This window comes from Rousettus aegyptiacus, unplaced genomic scaffold (genome assembly GCF_014176215.1).
Source record: "Rousettus aegyptiacus isolate mRouAeg1 unplaced genomic scaffold, mRouAeg1.p scaffold_m13_p_8, whole genome shotgun sequence".
NCBI lineage: Eukaryota > Metazoa > Chordata > Mammalia > Chiroptera > Pteropodidae > Rousettus > Rousettus aegyptiacus.
In genome coordinates this window covers 110,354,296-110,375,709 of record NW_023416311.1, presented here as the reverse complement: position 1 = coordinate 110,375,709, position 21,414 = coordinate 110,354,296, and the positions used below count along the sequence as shown (strand labels likewise).

General features: G+C 55.2%; 1 protein-coding gene across 15 annotated transcripts in view; it reads left to right on the top strand.

The window, feature by feature from the left end:
- Nucleotides 1-1,674: 1,674 nt before the first annotated feature.
- ADAMTS16 (ADAM metallopeptidase with thrombospondin type 1 motif 16) overlaps nt 1,675-21,414 on the top strand; it is a 120,493-nt gene continuing 100,753 nt past the window's right edge. For 9 of the 15 annotated variants that reach the window (XM_036225536.1, XM_036225534.1, XM_036225533.1 and 6 more), the window contains exons 1-4: nt 1,848-1,914; nt 2,000-2,102; nt 8,019-8,341; nt 19,127-19,409. In XM_036225536.1, coding sequence (XP_036081429.1) covers nt 1,849-1,914; nt 2,000-2,102; nt 8,019-8,341; nt 19,127-19,409 — 775 coding nt within the window. In that variant the 5' untranslated portion in view covers nt 1,848. Of the gene's footprint in view, nt 1,915-1,999; nt 2,103-8,018; nt 8,342-12,117; nt 18,820-19,126; nt 19,410-21,414 lie in introns of those variants that run through there. The other 6 variants (XM_036225537.1, XM_036225543.1, XM_036225542.1 and 3 more) reach the window with 6 other exon arrangements.

Here is a 21,414-nt window from a genome sequence, read left to right as displayed (position 1 = left end):
TGTCCTTCTTTACAATAGAGACTCATGTTGGTATTACTTTGAAAAATCCCTGCCAGTGGATCCTTCTAGAACAGCCATTTTTCTCTCCTTGCACCCGTCTGAACTCGCGAGAGCCCTAGTGTCTTCATGGGACCCTAACCAGACCTGGAGAACCTGCCTCCCTCGCACACTGCACGCGACCCAATCGGAGATGAGGGGACATCCCTGCCACCTCGCCGGCGGTGCCCTCTGCGCAGGACAGAGGGCACCTCGCCTCCTGCGGAGCCTTTGTGGGACTCTGAAGCTCTACCCAAACCCAGACTCCAGCTTCCTCCAGAGCGAGAGCCAGGCCCTGGGCACAGAGGCAGACACTTTTGGGAACTGTGGGAGGTGTTTTTAAAGCCACTCCCGATGCAGGCCTTTATGTAAAAATATTTGCGCTTATGAAGTGGTGTGTTTTTTTAAAAAAAAATCAATGAATGAATGAATATGAGAGGGGGGTGTGGCAGAAGTGGAGCAGGGACCGGGCCCTGCCCAGCCGGGGTGCTGCGCTCAGCGCCCAGCCCACTGGCGCCCGGGACTGCCACAGGCGGGAGGCACCTCCGCACTCAGGGCTACCCGGGCGAGGCGGCAGGGGCCCACTCGCCCCACTTCCTCCTACACTCTCCTCCCCAAAATGCGCACAGTGCACAGGTTTGGCTGAAGTGACTATGGGGACGCTGGGAGCTCAGACCTGAGACCTGCTGGAGGTCAGCGGTCAGGGAGGTGAAGAGCAGCCGGCGAGGCAGAGTGGACACACGCACACGTGCGCACACGTCAGTGGGCAGCGGCGCACACACGCACACGCGGGCGAGTGCTCACCCGCGCGTGTCCGCCCTCCCTTCCCCTCTCTCTCATTCTCCACGAAGAACCCAGGCTGGGTATATTGCTGGCCTGTGTGTGGGCGGCTCCCGCCGCTCCCGCGGCCCCTGGCGCAGCGGGCACAGCGGCCCAGCCCTCCAGAGGGACCAGCTGCAACCAGACCTCCAGCGGCCCCCGCACCGGCGCCGCAGGCAAGGCCGGTGGAGGGCCGCTGAGACTCCTCCAGCCTCCCGCAGCGGATGACTGAGCTTCCCCGCTCCCCCGCCCCCGCCCCTCGCCCAGCACTTCATAAGGCCGGGGGCGCACATTGGTGCGTACTCAGATCCACGTGTTCCCCAGATGGCCCAGGCACCCCGGTCCCTCACGGATCTCCCCCACGGGGCGGGAGAGCGACCCCAACGTGCCCCAGGCCTGTCCAGCCGCGCTCAGGCCAGCGACAGGTGGCAGGTGGCTGCGCAGGTGTGGCCCCCAGGTGGACTCAGTGGGCCAATGACGGGTCGAGAGGGCGACGGGCGAGCGGCCCACCCTGCTCACAGCCCCGTGCCCCGCCCCATCGCCCGCGAGCCCACCTGGCGCCAACTGCGGGCGGGCGGGCGGGGCGCCCTGGCCCTGCCCGTCCGTCCCTGTCCCCCGCCCGCCGGCTCTTCCTCCCGCCCCTCCCCGCCGTGCTCTCCACCGCCCCGTCTCCCTCCCCTTTTCCCCGCCCCTGTCCTTCGCCCCTCCTGCCCTCCCCGGGTTCCCCCACCTCGCGGGCGGGCGCTCCGCCACCCCCGCAGCCGCGGCCACCACCCCGCCCCCCGCGCGGCTCGGAGCCGCATAATAACCGCGCGCGGGCGGCGCCGTCACCGCGGGATCAGGTCCTGGGTGCCCGCGCGCACGCCGCCCGGCCGTGGCCATCCCGCGGACCCCAGGGCGCGGGCCCGTCGGAGCGCCCCGGTGAAGCCCTGCGCGCTCCCCTCGGGGGCGCCGTGCGGGCGGCAGGCGCGGGGCGCGCGAGGCAGCGGGGCCATGCGGGGCCCGGGCTGCGCGGCGCTCCGGCTGCTGCTGCTGCTGCTGGCGCAGGTGGGCGCGCAGGTGAGTCCAGGCCGCCGCGCCGGCCCCCGCGGTCCCCGCGCGCAGGTCCCCGCCTCACCGCGCTGTCGCCGCTGTGTTCCGACAGGCACCTGCGCGCGCCGTGGGATCCGCAGCCGCCTCGCCGGGGACCTGGAGCGCCGGGCGTCGCCCCGGCCGCGCGGAGCCGCCGGGCTGGGTGGAAGCGGGCGGTAAGTGCGGGCGGCGGGCCGCGTCCGCCCGCGTGTGCGGTGGGTGCCCCGGTAAAGCAGCAGCGGCTCGCCTCCGTTATTGCCACCGACGCTGCGGAAAAGCCACGGAATATATTTTATTTCTATAAAAAGAGCCGAGGCGGAGCCGCGCGCCCTCGCGCTTCTTCGGCCCAGGCCGCTCCTCGACCCTCAGAGAGGAGGCTGGAGGCGGCCGCCGCGGCTCGTGTCGTCACAGCATCAGAGACGACGCTCCGCGAGCCTCGGAGCGATTCGCGTGTGGCGACGTCGTGAGCGGCATCCACGCCCTGCGCCCAGATTTGCCATAAGAACGAATCCCGTCCTTTTGCGGCGCAGTGTTTGCTTCGGCCTCCACGGGCGGCGTCGGTGGGTTTCGCGTTTGCGGGGGACGGACCTCGTGTCCTGAGCTGCCTTGGGGCGCATGGGACAGCAGGTGTCCGACGTGGGAGGCCGGGTGGCTTTTCTCTGACCCAGTCCACTGGCAGTTACTCGATATTAACACTGCATCATTTCCAACAGTAAACGGTCATCTTAAATGTAAGTAATGACTTTTAGAGGAAGATCCAGCTTTGATTATCCCAGCATATTTTCAGAAAATCTAGGAAATTAAAGAGTTAATAGTCCAAAACACCTGAATATAGTTTCTTTGCCTTGATAAAATTACATAAAGGCGATAACTTAATGTATGCATTAGCCATTGAAATTATCTCCTGCTGAGTGAGTATATGAATAGTCTGTAAATAAGGCGATAAAATCGGACAAACGCATGAACATAGGACTTTTTCCAGGACCGCCAGAGGGCGCTAGATGTAAATGATAACGCATTTTTAAATTACTTTTACTCTGTATTTAAAGCTTGACTTTTTGGGGTTGCCTTGGTCTTCTTTATTGTTTCTCTTAGAGTGCATTCCACAGTATAATTATCTGCATTAAAAGTTAATTCCCCTCGCACACTTAAAAACAAGAATTTTGTAAAAATTCTCCTCTAAAATCATGAAAATTCCTGAAGGTCTCGGGGGATTTTCGGAGCACTTTATAGCGTTTGTGAAGTTTGCCTTAAGATAGAGCATTGCAAACAGAGAACCATGTATGTCCCGGGGGAGAATTTGAGACTTCGGGCCTAAGTGTGCTTGTCCAAACCCCAGAAGAAAACTCCTGTGCTCCGGACCCGGCTGGCACGTGGCTCCAGCCACCCGGCACCCCGGCGGGGTCACAGCCCAGATGTTTCACGATAGCCACCTGCCTCACTTGGTCAGCCCCTGGAGCGAGCGTGTCATCCACCATCAGCGGACTCCTGGCTCGGTGACCAGACCTCCCTTACCCCTCACCCCCGTGTTTTAGGGCCCGGCTTGAGAGGGCGGGTGTCGGCGGGCAGCTGTCACACTAATGCGGGGAGCCCTTTTCCCGTTTCCATCTAGAACCGCAGATATAGGGTGCCCTGTGTGTGACCCGGGGGGCCGCTTGCTATTGGAAACCTAGGTGTCCATTACGTAAGTTGAAATAACTCTTTTGGTCATAACTTCTGCTTGACGCACATGTTGCGAAGTTTTGGGGTAGCTGGAGTAACGACCCAGTAAGAAGGGGCCTCCGTTTGCTCCCACGCAATGAGGGACTACTAAATTGGCGTATATTCTATTTTCAGATGTCAGGTACCCCCGTTTTATTTTGACTGATAGGCATTGCTTTTCCTTAATAGAGGACTAGGACACTTTTTTCCCAAAAATGTACCACTGTAATAAAGTAGTCACTGTTAGGAGCAGAGACGTGTCACAGGTTTGCTAACTTTTTAATTCCTGAGTGAGTTCAGTTCCAGGGCAAGGTTTCGGAAGCTGCTCAGAACCTCGGTTGGGCACGAAGGGTCGTTGCGTGTGCGCGCCTGGGATCGATGTTGATTTACATTCACGCATTCGCGTCCCATGCGGGGGGCCGTGTTTGCAGCCTGGCTCGGCGTCAACATTCAGCCACAGGCCCCGTGGAGCTGCGAGTCACCGGTTCTCACAGGGCACACACTCCCACGGTGGCTATGGGTACGACGGCACCAAACCGAGTTAGAACGCGGCGTGCCCAGTCAGCCCGCAGCGGCCGGTCACGGCAGCGCATGCGCACACACAGCCGGTCCACACCCTCCGCCCGAAACAGAGCGTCCCGGACTCAGTGCCGTGGTCCGAAAACCAGTAGCCCAGGGCACCGGTTGGAGCAGACAGTGCATTTTCCTCCTGGGAAAAAAAAAAAAAAATGTATGTGTGACTGAAGTCTTATTTAAAGGATTCTCAGAGATCAGGAATCACTCTTAAGTTTTTTCTTGAAATCACAAGGCAATGCGTTGCGGGACTATGATCTTAAAGCATAAGCTCAAAAGTAAAAATGTTCAGTTTACTGCACTTAAGTCTCGACTTCTCTCCAAATAGTGACATGTGTATGGCGAGGCGCCATGCCTATTGTGTTCGTTCGTTGAATTCTTTAGTTATGATTTGTACGTGACTGGGAGTGTGTGTTTGACACCAAGGACAGCTTCGTGACGACAGCAGGGTCTCTCCCCCTTGGTACTGTCGACGTTTTGTGTTGCGGGTCCGTCCCGTGTATCAAAGACTGCTGGCGTTTGACCCCTGGGTTTACTGGGACAACCAGAAATGTCTCCAGACATTTGTCCCCTAAGCTTGGGGGAGGGGAGTCCCTCCTGGTTGAGAACCAGCGGACCGAACTGAAAGGACTTTCTTCATCACCCACGGTCTCCCTCGCTCTCGGGAAGGGACTGTCACCAGTCACGAGCGGCTTCGCAGTGGTCAGGGCCGGCTGCTGGGGCCAGCACCTGCCAGTCCTCCAGGGATGACTGTTAACCACCTCAAAAATTTTGTTAGCGGCTTGTTGAAAATCGAAATACATAACTTGGCAGTGAAAGAAATCCTAGTAGAAGCAAAGTTAAAATGCTCGAACCTCATCACCACAATTATTTCCCTGTGTTTTACTGTCATCTGTGTTTGTGAGGCTATTTGCTTGTATGGCATCTGTGTGGTGAAAACACTGCGTAACGCGCCGTGTGCGTCGGCACGCCACGGCACGTTCGGTGACGTCACGCAGGTAGCGGAAGTCAGCCCCGGCGGGCGTACGGATGCCACCGCTGTGTGCGTCGGCACGCCACGGCGCGTCCGGTGACGTCACGCAGGTAGCGGAAGTCAGCCCCGGCGGGCGTACGGACGCCAGAAGAGCTGATGAGTGCTGTGAGTCGGGCCGCCCGCCCCGCGCCCCGCCGCGTAACTGCTCGCGGGGACACCAGCCGCACCACTGTGCGTGTGTTTTCGTAAAAGGGGCTTGCCAGGCATTGTTTGGAAAATTAGACATTGCCTACCACCCAGAATAAGGTCGTAAGAATGTGGCCTGTATCATCTGGAGACAATTTGCTTTTTTTACACGGTGATCGTCTTTTTATGAGCAAGGAATGTGCTGATCGGTCCGCGTTTGCAGCGGCGCATGTGCTCCTGTCTCCACTCCACGGCCCCTGAGGACGGGAGAGCCCTCCCCAGAGCCCCAGAGGGCAGGGTGACAGGCGATAAGGAGACCGGTCCCGCCAGCCTGACCCCTTCGTCCGGAAAGCCTTGATGAGGAAGGCAGTCCGTGGAGAAGCAAACCCCACAGGCGAGCCTTCCACTTTTGTCTCCCGGAGCGGCCCTGGACAGTCTACAGTCGCACACTCACGCCAGGCACAGTCCTGATTTTGTTTGCCCCTTCCTTCCATCACTGCGAACCAACTTACTGGATTCGTTTTGCTTTCTAATTTTCTAAAAACATGTGCAACCATCCCAAAGCATGCCACCCTATGGGACAAAGCGCCGTGCTCTGACATGTATTGCGATTCTTGGCTGTCTCGTTGCTGCCGGCAGCCGTGGGTTCCCCTCGAATAGTGCCCGCTAATTCGTTCCCGCGGTGCGGGACCGGGCCTCTGGGATCGCACATCGAAGCTCCTGACGCGAGAACCCGGGAACCGGAAGCCTGGGTCTCAGAGGCCGTGGCTGGGGCCCTAGGTGTCCTTCCGCTCAGCCTCGGCCCTGCTCCTGTGCGGGCCGAGCGTGGGGGCCCCAGGCTGGGCGCTGCCGTCCTCAGCCTTCTCTGCGTGCCCCGAACCCAAACACACGCCTTTCTGAGTGTCCACCGATTGCCACCGGCTCTGCTGCCGAGTGACCACACGGCCGTCTGCCAGGAGAGCACAGGGTGGTGTAGACAGGTGCCCTCCGATGAAGAGCTTTGGTTGTGAAGAAAGCCTTTTTCCAGGAGAAGATAGTTACCTGAGTACCGTTCACTTACGACCAAATGCCACTGCTATAAGATGCTGCTTTATTGTATCTATGACACCACAAAGCGCGTTCGGCTCTTGCTAAGGCTGAAAAGGGTCCCGAGTATTAAGCCTCTCACGGCACCGCCCCCTGGCGGCACGTATGGCAATAAAAGAGGGACTCTACGTTCTTAGGACATTAGCTTCGGTGTGAGAGTATCAGAGTCGGGGTCCCGTCAGGTGATTGGGAAGAGGTTGCGCTGGTGTCTCTGGGGACCTCGTTGTAAGCCCCCTGCTGTGGGGCCTGACTCCCTTTCAGAGACATCTGGGACCGACCTGGGGGAGGGCTGACGTCATGCCAACCTTGTCTTTCCTGGCGACTGGCCAACGTGCCAGAGGGGAGTGGGCCCCCTCACCGCCGCGTGCAGACGAAGGCGGCCGGCCGTGTGTTTGCCTGTCTTAAAGGCGCAAACCAAGGCGCAAAACATCATTAACTGGAGTAGTCTGCAAGCCCGGCCTCGACAGTCCACCTTCACATGGTTGGAAGGTCCAGGCCTGAGCGGAGTAGGGGTGCACGAAGCCACCTCTTCCTCAGGTGGGACTTGTCTGCCCAGGACGTAAGCAACACCCCCGAGCGGAGATGGTGTCGTTTGGTGCCGAGACAACAAGCCCGGGCTACACGACAGTCATATCATCTTGATCAGGTCGAACCTCTCTGGAGAAGCACAAGGCAGTGTCCCCAGGAAGGCGGTGGCGGCCTCAGCCCGCGGTCCTGACGGACAGGTTGCCGGCCTCTGCTCTCCACCGCGTGCGAGCCGAAGGCGGTCTGCGCTTGCGGCCCGCACGGCGCCGCGGCTGCCCTGGCCCCGGACAGCACCTCGCGGTGTTCTTGACTTTTGAAAAAGAAACCGTTCACTGGGACGTGTGTTGGGCTAGCATGTTGTGGCTTAGAGCGGGGAGGGGAGCCCAGCGCTCCCCGAGTGTGAAGTACGAGCAGGTGCTGAGTGCTCGGCACATGGGAGGGTCGCCGGGGGCTTTGCCCCGGAGCAAACACACGCGTGCGCGCGTGTCCAGAGGCGGGTGTCCCAGAAGCCGGATGCGCGTGCGTCCCCCTCCCCTCCTGTGTGCCGCGTGGCTTAATAATTAACCATCGACAACTAAGCAGCGAAGAATGACACTATGTTTGCCGTCTTAACTGCTTTCTAAAGAATTGTCAGCATTTTTAAGCTAAGGTTCCTTAGCACAATGTGGACGTTTGTGAAAGACAGAATACGAGCGAAGGACTACTTGAGATTATAAAGATGATTGCGTATCATCGCTACCCCACAGCACGGCGTTTGAAACGTGATCGCGAACGTCCCTTACTCAGTTTTGTTTGGTGTGCGATCTGTTTCTCCTCTGAGTGACACTGGACCTGGCGGTTTGGTAATGGCACCGTGGGAACGGCGGGGAAGTCCGAGGCCCGCCCTCTGGCCTCTGATTCTGCGCACTGCGCGGGGCGGATTGAGGCGGGGTCGACGCCGAGAATGCCCGCGCCCCGAGGGGGTGGCCGGGCGCCAGCTCCCTTCGAAAGCGCCTGCTCTCTCCAGAACCCCGCCCTGTCTCAGCGGCCCCCGCTCTTGTGCTTTCAGAATACGACCTGGTGTCTCCCTACGAGGTGGACCGCGACGGCAACTACGTGTCGCCGGCGGTCACGCACGGCCGCAGGCGGCGGGAGGCGGCCCGGCGCGGCGGGAGCTCGCTGCACCTGCGGCTGACGGGCTTCCGGCGCGACTTCCACCTGGAGCTGGAGGCGGCCCGCCAGCTGGTGGCTCCCGGCTTCGCGGTGCACACGCTGGGGAAGGGGGGCGCCAGGTCCGTGCGGCCCCTCCCGCCCGAGGACTTCTGCTTCTACCAAGGCTCCCTGCGCGCCCACGAAAACTCCTCGGTGGCGCTGTCGACCTGCGAAGGCCTGGTGAGTACCGGCCGACCGGCCCCTGCGGCGAGGCCGCGGGGACAGTGGGGGCCGCCCCGGCTGCCAGCACTGAGGCCGTGGGGATGGCAAGGCCGTGGGGACGGTGGGGGCCAACCTGGCCAGCGGCTCTGAGGCCGTGGGGGGCGCCGCGTGAAAGGGGAGAGGTGGCGGGTTTCGCCCGGCCTGCTTGGACTCGGCCCTCCGTCACCGCGGTGCCCACGTCTTTGATCTATAGCAGCCAGAGAATTCGGCCTAAACCGTGTCGGGCTGGCTGCTTTGGCCATTTGAAAACGGCGCACACGTCCCGCCGTTTGCCGCCGTCACTGTGCTAGAACATTCGCGGGAGAGCCCCGCGGATTGCAGCTGGGCGCTGGCCTGTGGGGCCGCCGCTGCCGGCCCTGGCTTCCTGCAGGACGGTTCTGGTCTGACTCGCTGGTCCGTTACCGACGCCGGGCCAGCGTCCTCCCGTGCGATAGAACCGCCCATGCGACCGGCCCAGGGAGCTGACCGAACGGACCGCGTCGCGCTGGCACTGTGATGAGGTCCGCCGCCTGCGGGCCGGGGCGCCCGTGCTGGTCTTAGTGGACATGCGGGTCTGCGGACGCGTCCCCATCTCCTCGGGACCTGAGTTGGATGTTGAGCCTCACGCACATGCTGCAGGTGGTCGGTCCCCTTTGCTGGGACCCCAGAGCCAGGAGCATCTGGCCAGGTCGAGAAGACACGGGTGTCCTTCAGGCTGACCCAAGCTGAAATCTTAATGGCTGGTCTTTTGCTTTTCTTAAGATGTTTTCATATGTTTAGGGAAGAAAAGCTTATTAGAGTTCTCAGCACAAGTTAGTGGGTCACCCGCGGACGCAAGAGCCGTGACCGAGGTAGCAGAGGGGAGCTGTGCGGTGTGGCCGTGTGTGAGATCTGGTGGACCGGCTTCCGAGCGTTCGTTACATTTTTGGAAAGTGTTTTCAGTCTGTCTTAAATGGCCTTTCCTCTTTTGAAAGAGGGGACTCAGACTCTACTATTGGAAGGATTTGGGGTATGCGTCTGTGAGCCGTGGATGCTGAAGGGGCGTTCATAACCAGTTTCTTAAAATACCACATATGTGCAAATGCTAAGTCCCATTAATTTCAAAAAATACATTGACTCTGCTTTCTAGGGGAATTTGGCGTGGGTCGGTTCACGTCTGCTTTCGTCTGTAAAAGGCTTCGCTTTGAGAATGGGTCCGGCCGGAGTCGCCAAGCCCGGGGAGGTGGCTATCTGGCATGCTTGTTAAGCATGGGACAGTGTGGCTGATTTCTCTCATGTCCTCCCAACGCGTCCTGGAATTAATGTGTTTGGAGGATGGACGGTGAAAGCAAACAGATTTCTGTTTCAGTGACCGGGGCATTAAGTCCCAGTGTTTCTTATCTTGGAGGAGTCTTTCTTTTCTGTTCTTTTTTGCTTCTTTCTCTTTCACGTGGTTGTCGCTTACAGCTTCTACTGTTGCCTCTCTTTGTGTTCAGAGAGAGGAGACTGTGTGCATCATGGAGCCACTGGCCTTCTCTTGACGGCTGGTGACCAGCAGCTCTGTGACCATGGACAATGGCCTCAGGCATGAACCTTCACACAAAGTCAGCCTGTGAGCGCTTTAAGATGCCTTGTTTCATTCATCCTTACAGCCTCAAGTTCCTGTAGAAACTAACTAGAATTCTTTTTTATAATTAATGATTGCATTTCAGATTTACAAACAAAAACACTATGTCTTCTCAGTCTCTATTCGAGGTATGAATACATATAAAATTGATTTTATAATCCATTCATCTGATATCTTTTCATGACCGATGCCAAACAACATAATTTTTTTCAAAGCGCATATTTTATTCAGAAATGCTTTAATTGATAGTTTCTGACAAACAATTGTTAAAAACATGTATTAGTCAATACTTTTAATGAGGATTCTTTAGAAATATTTTCTATTGCGTATGGCACGATTAGATTTTCTCGAAGGACTTCATGCAAGTTCTGTACTTGGGTTAGAACTTAAGCCAAAACAAAATTAAGATAACGTCTACCCTTGGCACAAAATCTGAATGAACTTTAGCTCCCCTTGTGTAAAGCATTATGTTGGTCGTGACATTAATGCATAGGACATATATCATGCCTCGCGAAAGAAATATCATGATTCTCATTTTCAACAATGTTGGAAAACTCGTCAAAGCCGCAGTTCTCAGCTCTCTGTGGGGTTCCCCTCCCTCGCTTGGAGACTGACTCTGGACCCCGGTTTGAATTGGACAAGGTTTTATTTCCAGCCACACACTCCAGGGACTCTGCAGAAATTCTAGTTATTGAGAGTTTTTCTAAAGCACACAAGGACTCCTAGGAAACTGTCTGAAATGTTGCCAGAATGTCAACGGATGTTGAAAAACGTTCGTGAGCGAGAAAATAAAACAGGAGAAGAAAGGAGATAATATGAGTTTTAAAAGTGTCACTATCTGCGAAGGCTGATGATGACATAACCGGTTGAAAATATGTCAGTCTCGGGAGGCATGTGGGAAAAATCTTCGAGAAAGTAAGGTGTTTAGATGAAGTATGACCAAGCTCATGGTTATTAGGAAGTGTCAAAGGTGAGTGTGGAGAATTGACTGAAAGTGCTAGATAACGCCATAAATTTCTGCCAATTAAGAATAAATACAGTAAGAAATTTGAAATCGATAAGAATCGGAGTATTTCATCAGCAGAGATAGATCAAAGGAACATTTCATAAGTAATGTTTCATACTCGACTCGGCCACGTATTTTTCTATCAGCTTAAGTCCGCAGCTGTTGAGAACATTAAAAAGAAGATTCTTCGTTTCGATAGGGCTCGCAGGCACAGTCAGGCTTCATGTGAGGCAGCTCCGGCTGGCCCTGGGAATGCGGGCAGACGTGTGCAAGGATGGGTTTAGTGGCTGTTTCGTGAAGGTTGAGGCCACCCGCCCATGTCCGTACGCTTATCCTCCCTCCCTCCGAGGGCCCCCTTGGCGAAGGCTGAAAAGCAAAGGCTGATCTCCTCATCCTCCTACTCATGAACCCCGCGTCCGCCTCATGCCAACAGCGCCCTGGGTTCTGCCCTCACCCACAACTCCCGCCTTAGAAGAGAAACTCGCTAAACCAAAGGGCACCATCTTATTTCTTTCAAAATAAGGCCAAGTTCCTCATCTCTTTAGGGCCTTAACGAATGTTGTACCCTCTGCCCGAGGCACAATTTCTGTCCCTCTTCAACTGGAAAAATGTCACTTATTGTTTAGGTTTCAGTTAGAAAGTTAATCCCACTGGTCACACTTCTCCGATGCTCCAAGCCAGCTGGGTTACTCTGTAATGCATTCATGACTCCTTGAAAACAGTTATTGAAAGTTATTCTTATTTTGCTTACTAGGCCATGATTTACCTCTCCCTCAAAATAGACAGTGAGTTTCCCGAGGGCAGCATCACAACGGTCACCACCCCTGCAGGACCAGCAGCACGTGGCATGTCCCTCACCCAGGGGAGTGGCCAGATGGGTGGGTGGACGATTGAGTAAATGATGGGTAGATGGAGAAGAGGACGGGAAATAAATAGACGGATGGGATAATGGGTGGATGGGTGGTGGATGGATGGATAGATGGATGGATGGGTTGATGGTGGATGGATGGATAGATGGATGGATGGGTGGGTTGATGGTGGATGGGTGGTGGATGGATGGATAGATGGATGGATGGGTTGATGGTGGATGGATGGATGGATGGATGGATGGATGGATGGGTTGATGGTGGATGGGTGGTGGATGGATGGATGGATGGATGGATGGATGGATGGACGGGTGGACAGATGGAAAAACAGATAAAAGGCCCTAGGTTCAAACGCTAGTCCCACCTGTGCCAGAGCGAGACCCGTTATCCGTACAGCGGGAGCAGCGACGTGGCCAGCCATGTGTGAGCCGAGGCTGGAAAGCACACGTTTCCAGACTGTCACCGCGTGGTCGAGGCCCGCGGGGCGTGTTTTCACGGCGAGGGAGAGAACCTTCCGGGTGCTGGTCACGGCCACGTGGCCTCAGGAGGGCCCACATGTAAGTCAATGCTGTCCTGGTTCTAACTGTATAAGTTGTTTTTTTTTTTAAATGGCAGAATCTCTAAACAAATTGTTAATAACGAATGTTGACATATACTTGGATGACAGCATGTGATGTGATTTATACAAAGTCCGATTCAGGATATGGCTTTTGAACTGAAGGACATCTGTCCATCTCTTAGCCGTTTCTGCCTTACTGCATGGACGGAGACGTAATTGCTGTGTCTCTGTTCTTGGACACATACCTTCTTCAGCGATCAAGGTTATGACAGGGCGGATTGCCTGTTCCACACCGAGATTTCTGAGAAAAGGTTTTCTTACAACCCTCGATCCTTCATGAAAACCAAGGCAACAAATTTATTCTAGACTAACTTTCAGAAAGGAAAAGCCATCATGTCATAAGAAAGCTGTTCCATATGTACTTTGTTCCAGTAGTTAAGGTAAATTACATGGTAAGCAATTGTTTTTCTAGAAATCCCACACTGAGCTGGCCGGCCAGCATGCAATGTAGGCGTCGTGGAAATTACCCTGAGATGTAGGTAAACAGGAAGACGTGAATTCTCTCCATGCAAAGAAAGATATGTAGACAGATATTAAAAAAAAAAAAAAAAGTAAAATGACTTCTTAAGCAGATGGGAGAGATATATACATATATATATGAAAAAATGGAGGGGAAAAAAAGGTCTTTGGAGCCAGACAAGGCTTGTACGCATTGAACTTCTCCCGCTAGCCAGATGGCCCACTGCCGCACACTGGCCTCAAGTGGCACCGCCCCGTAAGGCTGTGTGAGGCTGGAGCGAGGCCACAGGGGCGCATAAAGGACCTTAGCACAGGGCCGGGTACACGTGGAAGCCGAGCGAGGATCTGTCCCCCTTCCCCCGCCCCCGCCCCCCTCACCAAGCCGTGCAGTGTGGAGACGGGTCTAACTGGAAGGGAGCCGCTCACGTCGTCGAGCAGGTTCAGTACTGAGTTCCACAGGCCTTGGAGAAGCCCGCAGACAGGAGGGGCCTAAGTTTCGAGTATGTTCTCATTGTGCTACAGCCTTTTGGTGATTTACTGAAAGCACGTGGGATCATAGAGGGACGTGTCATTTGAACGGGCAATTTAAAACGCAGGAGTGTTGTTCGTGTGTCTTAGAACCATTGCTTGCGCCCACACATTTGAAAGAAAGTCGTCTACTCCCATCACCTGGGAGGTTACGCCGCGCTTAACAAGGCGCCAGGGACGAGTCCGGTGCCCAGACAGCTGGCGTCTGCCTTTGCATCTCCTGCAGCCGCCGCCCGTGCTGCACGCCTCCTCGTCGTGCAGATGCTCTCTGACCGAAGCGAGGCGCAGGGGGCGGGGGGCTGACTCTTCCCTTTGCGCGTCCTCATTGGGTGATGAAGAGTGATGGGCCACAGAATAATGAGCCGAAAGGGGAGCTGGGACATCGCACGGCGCCCCTCTGCGCCCGGTTGAAACACGCAAGTGTGAGTAGTGGACTCGGGCGCGCGGGTCGTAGACGCTCCGGCCGCGAGGCCTGCCATGTGAGCAGGCCGCGAGTGGAAGTGTAGCTCGCCACCTGTTCCTTAAGACCGTCGGGAAGGTACAGTTGCCGCCTGTTCTTCACCGTGAACTCAGTGCCGTTATAATGCAGCTCTCTGCCTACTGCGCAAAAGCGTTTTGGGGTCTAACATCAGTCACAGGCTCCTCCTTCTGCCTCCAGTGACCCGGCATGCCGTCCACTGGGAAGCAGCTTACAAGCCGATGCCTCCTAATAAAATCGAGCTCCCTGGTCCCCAGCCTTTCCAAATTTCCCCTGATTCGCCCTCTGAAAATATATAGTAACACACGCGTCATGCCCTCCTCTGCTGAATGTCGGACTACAGCCGCTCGGTTTGTGAAGTTTCTAGAAGAATTAACACCCACGTAGCAAAGTGGGAACAAGTCTAAAGTGTGAGAATGCCCACGAGCCCCGGGCTGTCAGCCCGGGGTCTGCACGGTACAGTGGTCTTCTCTGCGTTTTGCTCCGAATGCTGACAGGATTGCGAGAAGTTCACACTTACTTAAAGTAGTGAAAATGCTCCTTACACTGACTTAAAACGGTAAAGCTTAAACAGAACCCCAGCTTCGTGTCAGGCCTGAGTCACACACGTGCACCGGTGGCTGAGAGGGACAAACCCAGCTTTTAGACTCACCAGTGGCTGACTCTCCTGGGGCCCCTGTGCCCCTATGCGCATAAGGGGGCACACGGTGTTTGAAATGAAAATGATTTTTGCACTTATGTCTTAAAACATGAAGTACTTTGCTGAGAATAATTTGACGGTCTCACAGATTACAACGTAAATGAGAAAATGCCTTAAAAGCCCATAACTTTAAATTTTCGAATGGCACCCTTAGTCACATATATACTTATAAATTGTGTGCATAATAAAAGCATTATGTCCACTAGATAAAATCAGGCATCAACATCCATTCTAGCCAACATCCGTCCCCAGCTCTGAAGGCCAAGCATATTAAGTGTATTTTGACATTGTATCACGTTCCATTGTATAGTTTGCAAGTTAATCCTCTCGTTGGGCAATTTTTCACAGTGTAGATTTCACTCTCATCCCGTGCAATTTAAAATGGATTCGATTTGGAGACTTCCGAGCGGTCGTTCCCTTTGATCTTACTTTCGAAGTCGACCCTTTCTCCGATGTCAGCCGTCTCAGCTGCCCTGCGTCGGAGGCGTGGCCTGGCCCAGGCCCTGTCGTGCGGTGGAGTGGCCGCGACACAGCTCTCGCATGTGTGACGCACACGCGGGCAAAGCTGTCGCACCGTCGGCATGATAGATCGTCCACTGTTCTATGGAGACGAAGCGCCCCCGCTCCGCGCCCGGGACCCCCGCCCGGCGTCCGGCCTCTGCGGCTCCGCCCTCCCTGGGCGTCCAGCGGAATCGAACCCGCAGGACGCGAGGCCGCCGCGTCCGGCTTGTTCCACGCACCGTGGCGTTTCGCACCGGTGCAGGTCCACGAGCGCGGCGTGAGCGCTGCCGTCACGCGGGCTGGGTTCCCCGGGAGCAGGTGCCGCGTTCATGATCCACGCGCCGGCCGACGGACCTGCGGGTGGCCCAGCCTCGCTCTCCTCCCCTGCAGACAGGCGGCTGCTGATGCCTGCGTTGCGGCCCTGATCTGAGCGTCACCGATAGCGACGTGGTCCCAGCACTGTCACTTTGCCCACGTTGGGCTCATTCTCCGCTGCTTGCTACACTGACCCGGTCTGCCCAGGGCACAAGCTCCAGACAGCATTTAACAAGGAGAATGAGTTTAAGTCATGCGCATGGAGAAAGGCCCAGAAAAAGCCACCTCCTTGGAAGGCACACCCTCGGGTGCCAACTCCCCAGCCAACCTCATGATGACGCTGCCACAATCCTGCTTCTCTTGCCTCCAGCCCCACCTGCCATCCTTATACCCGCCCCCCAGGTGGCAACAGCAAGTGCTCAGGTGTGACAGATGTGACCTCAAGGCCCTGAGGTGGGACTGAGTATGTGAGAAGCCTGGACGCAGTCCTCTTTGACAGGTGACGGTGACATGAATGACACCATAATGAACGAGATACAGTGTTTACCTTTGATGAGAAAACTTTTCAGTGGGTCAGGTGTCCAAACGTGAGCCTTTTGAAACTAAACGAGCGACAGCAAGGTGACCTGGGGCCAGGTGTAGAGCTGAGCAAATGATTGGATGTCAAAGCCTGGACTGAGTTTGCGTTGGGATGATGGGTGATTGCTGTGACCAGCACATTATCCCCAACCGTCCTTGAAGACAAGAGGGTCGAGGAAGCCCAGTGCCCAAGCCAGGTGCTGCAGAGACGGGAGTAACGGGAATCAGATGCTGTCCCTGGGGAAGGGGGCCTTTCGGTGGGTGAAGCTTCTTAGACGCTTTGCCTGGTCTTGATTTTTGAAGCCTCATGAATGATCATGCGTCAAGACTCGCTGTGGTCTCGGGCACTTAGCAAGCGATGCGCTGTCCACAGATCAGGTTCATGGTCGACGCTGAGCCTATAAGGAAATAAAAAAGCAGGTTACAACAGTTCCATAAGTGTCGAAATTGTCTCGTGCTGCTGAGACATCACTACCAACACTAGGATGAGTAGAATATTCCCCAAACAAATCACACTTTTGGAGAAAAGGCAAAGGAGAAAAGCAAAAATGGAAGTAAAAGGGAATCGAAAGGCCTGTTTCTCTCAATGAGCCTGATCAGGTTTTCACGGTGTCGATTGACGGTCAGCTGTCATGAAAAGAGCTCATGGCGTCATCTGAGACAAGTTTGGAACCGGTTCAGTGGGGATCTCTTACACCGTGGGACAAACAGCATCCATAGTTGGGCATTTATCTGTTCCTTCCTAATTTCCATTTTATTTTTTGATTCATGCAACTTTTGCAGACAGTTTCTATAAATACATATACGTTAATAGAAACCTACCAATTTTTCATTTGAATAATGACACACATAATGCAGTGAACACCCTACTTTCAATATCCAGCATTTCCTTTACTTATGTTGCTCGGAAACAGTATTTTCCCAGCACGTACGTGGCACACGTTCTCCACTCCCTTCTAAACGCACCGCGGGCGTCTGGTGTAAAACGACTTACAGAAGGAGCCGCGAGGTGCAGGCCCTGGGAGAGGTCCTGTGCAGGGTCTGGAGGATGCTGGTCTTTGCTGAAGCCCAGTTAATAATCCACCCACTGACATCCTGGTGTTTGCTGTGGGCAGGTGGACGCTAGACATTTTATGAGTTCCCAAATAAATATTCGTGATTCAGCACAGAAAAACTTTGATAAGAAGAAAACATTAAACTTCCATGACTTGCCTAATCTTTTAAATAAATTTGCAAACTCAGGCAGAAAGATAATGGAGTAACTTATTTTTGCTATTTTTATTTATCTATTGATTATCAAGGGGTATCCAAATAGGACTTATCAGTCGCTATGTTCTATGTGTTTAATGGATTTGGGGCTGATTTAAATATGGTATGCTATCGTAACTCAGACTAAGTTATAAATTAAATGAGTACAATGTTTAACTACTTAATAAAAATTCAGAAATCCACCTGCTACAACGGGTCACTCTGGCCTGAGGATCTGGTGCTGTCGACCCCAGCCACCCAGAATGTAGCTTTGAACCTGGGGAACACGTGTCACCGAACACAAGTGCTTCAGGTGAGAAAGCCAGAAAGCGTGGTCAAAGGAAGGCATCGGGCCAGACGTGAAAACGTGTTTGGGACGATCGTGGTGTTGGGGTGCATTGACACTGTGGCTTCGGAGGGATCGCATTTGAAAAATCCCCTGATCCCCCGAATTATCAGGGTGGAGTCTGATGCTTCGCACCCACTGCTTTATTAATTCAGCATGACCTCCTTTGCACGTTTGCTGTAAGTCATGCGCTTAAAATGCGCTATGGTGACTCGTGGCAAGTGGCCGTCCTTCTGTCCACTGCCTGGATGACAAATCAGCACAGAGAGGCCGAGTGCATCGTCCAGGGTCACACAGATGATGGTGCAGAACTGGCCGGTAAGCGCTGGGGCACGTGCCGAGTAACAGGTGCTGGAGAGCCTAAGCCGGGGGTCGTCTAAGCTCGGAATTGTTTGCGTGTCAGAAAAGGTTTTTTAAAGCAAAATATGATTTTAACACTCAAACTACTTAGAACAGTGTGGAAAGCCTTGGCGTCATGTCACTCCAGGGCTGGACGCAGCGACGGCAGATCACGCTGCCCCTGGGCCGGGTTAAATGCAGAAAGGATGGAGCCCAGCTGGCCTCAGCTGTGGATTCAGCCCCGCGCTTTCTGCTCCTTCATATAACTGCAAACTCTAAAGTGCTGCCGTGTTCTGCTTTAGTCTGCAGTTCTCGAAGGACAGAAAGGTTCCCAGGTCGCTCGCGTGGGGCCTGGAGCAAGGCCACTGCCCCCGCATGACCCAGAGCGAAAACCCCAAGCATGTTCCTGTCTGCTGGGGCTGGAATGTGGGCCCCGGAGGCCTGCCCCTCCTCCCATCGTGCTGGAGGCCTGACCCCCCCTGTGGTGCTGGAGGCCTGCCCCCCGTGGTGCTGCCACTGGCTCCGTAGATCATTTACCAGGTCCCACTCTCCCGCCCCGTGGGAACACGGGGACAGTGCTTAATCTCTGCATGTACGGCAAGCCTGGCCTCCCCCAGCCCCAACCCTGCTGTTCCCACGACTTGTATGTGGCCCTTTCCCAAGGCCTGGGAAGGGCTTCTTCGTGCCCGCCGGCGTGTGGCGCACCAGGGCCAGGACAGCCCAGCCTGACATGCAGCTCTGCTGGGTGGGCGCGGGTGCACGCTGCGTCCCGGCCACAGCGAGACTCACACCACAGTAAGACTCAGACCACAGTGAGACTCACGCTGGGGATCCGCGTCGTGGGCGCACCTGGGACAGGTGGGACAGGTGTGCCTTCCTCCCCGTTCTTTGGTCTAAGTTAAGCACTGTTGGCATGTCGTGTGCTGTCTCTCTGTCGCTGGAGTCAAGGCATGGAACATCCCAACACGCCTTCCCGAAAGGGCGCAGACGGGCCGAGTGTAGACTCGGCCTTTCCCGGTTGTAGCTCTCCCCCAGGCGTGGGAACGCTTGAACGTGAACTCTCACCGGGGGACACAGCGCGCTCGCAGACAGACCAGAGAAAAGCGATGCTTGCGCTGCTGGCCGCGTCTCCAGTCGGAAAGGTAACTGTGTTTCCTTCCTCCCTCCCTCCCAGTCAGGTATGATACGGACACAAGAGGCGGACTACTTCTTAAAGCCACTTCCTTCACACCTGGCAGAGGGGCTCGGCGACTCTGCCGGGGGCGGCCGCCCCTCTCACATATTGTACAAGAGGTCGGCGGAACCGCGCGCCCAGGCGGGGCGCCTGGCGGTGGCGGTCCAGAGGCAGCGGGAGCTGGAAAAGAGCCACGTGCTCGCCCACGAGAGCCGACACCTGCACGGCGGCTGGAAGCCCGGGCGCCCGCACAAGCAGCATTTCTGTGGAAGACGCAAAAAATGTATGTAAGGGCGCATCTCTCTGTGTCTTCCACGATTCTGCCGTTTATGTAAACTGGTGGATATTTTTATTTCGATGTCACCCCCAAGGTGACATTGACTGACTGACCTGGCTGAATTCAAATGGTGATTTCGAAGAATGCACACTGTCTGTATGTTCAGCATAGAACTCCGTGATGGGTAGATCATGGTAGATGTTTTCGTTTTTTTAAAGATCCGTTCCCTGAACAGATTAAATGACACACCGCAGAGAAAGACAGAACCCACCCAACGTCTTCAAAGGAGCTATGGCATGGCGGCGCAGTAATTCTATATTTCTGAGGTCTAGATGTATTAAAGCCCACAGTCTTCCTGCTGAAGTAATTTATCTCTACACGTATTTATATGCTTGAACCTACCACATCAAAAGGTAGTCCATGCATGACATAATTTACCCACAATTTATCACTAAGCCTTTATCAACAGGCCATGACGGGTCTGAGGCAAATGTCACAGCCCTGAGGACGCCGGGCAGTTCTGACCTCTCAGAAATAGATAAGACCCTTTCATCCTTCCCTGGTGGTGATTGGAGTCATTCAGGCCGGGCACAGCTAACGCACAGCTGTGCATGCAGGCCAGTAAATGTTGTGTTAGGTGTGGCTGCGTGTGCACACACGTGCATGTGTGTGTGTGTGCATGTGTGTGTTACCTGCACTGGTGTTCTAGGTCTCAGCCCTCGGGATGATTGATGGGAGGAAGTTATCTGAAAAGGACAACTGAAGTATACAGTAAGTTTTGTATTTGGAAAATGAGACAAAAAGTAGCTGTTTTTACAATAAAACTAAAAAGAAAAGGGCCGTAGGTTGTTGCTTCCCAGTGGAAAACATTAGTATCAATGTGGTACTGTTCGCTTTGCTAGCTACTCCTGTCCCCTCCCTGCGAGGCACGTGGCACCCTGGGTCCCTGGGTGGTTGGGGGCCATGTGGCCAGCAGAGTCACACTCATTGCCTGCAGGCCAAAGCATTCACCTCTCAGCACCTCCGCTGTTTGTGCATGAATACTCTCATGTTGGACTCACTGGAGCAATCCTGGCCTTCGGGCTGGGTGACAGCATGACAGGGTTCTCCCCCATGAGAGTCTCTGGGCCAGAAAACAGGGAATTTTTACATATTTGGACATCTGTCTGTGGAAAATGCAAACAAAGGCCCGCTGACTTGCTTGAAATCAGCAGCGACCCTCCACCTCAGGCTCACGCTGCTCCTGGCCGCAGGCGCCGCTGCTGGGTTTGGAGCTGGGCCTGAGACTGGAGGACGCAGCTGCAGCTGCTGGACTGAGGGGCAGGTGATCTGCAGCGTCAGAGCCCTCGCCGGCGCTTGTGCCCGTCCCCGCGGACGGGCCGTGACGACGCCATGGCCCTGTGCCGTGTCCGCTCCTCTTACACACATTCGTCCGCCGGCCGAGGCTGGGACCGCAGCCCGGCACCATACTCCCCTTCCAGCCCTTTCGAGGCGGGGACCGTGAGCAGGTTCCGTTCCCGCCTGAGCCCCCACGGCCTCGTCCCTACGCGGGGCAGGTGTGGAGACTGAATAAGTCACAGGGAGACAGCTCTGAGGACAGAGTCCACGTCTGTGCAAATTCCATCAGTGTGACGGTGCACAGTGCGTACTTCCCAAACATTAGCTGGGGCAGCCACTGTCCTCCCAAAGGCACACTTAGGGGCATCTTTTAGCAAAGAGAGAGAAAACGCAGTCGGTGTGGGCACCAGTCAGATGGAGTAGCCCCGTCGGGCAGCGCGCTCCGTAAGCAGAGCCGGGACAGTCGTGGGGTGTAAACACGGTGTGCGCTTCGAAGTGGCTTCCACCTGCAGCACCGCTCGCCGCCTCCCCGGGGGCATCGCTAAACCGGAACGCTTTTAACGTCGTAAAAACGTACTGACGTTAAACGCCGGAACGGCTTGCCTCGGGAGGACGGGCGTGTTTTGTCTTCTGATTAGAGCGGGTCAGTACTGACGGTGGAGAGAGCTTCCTG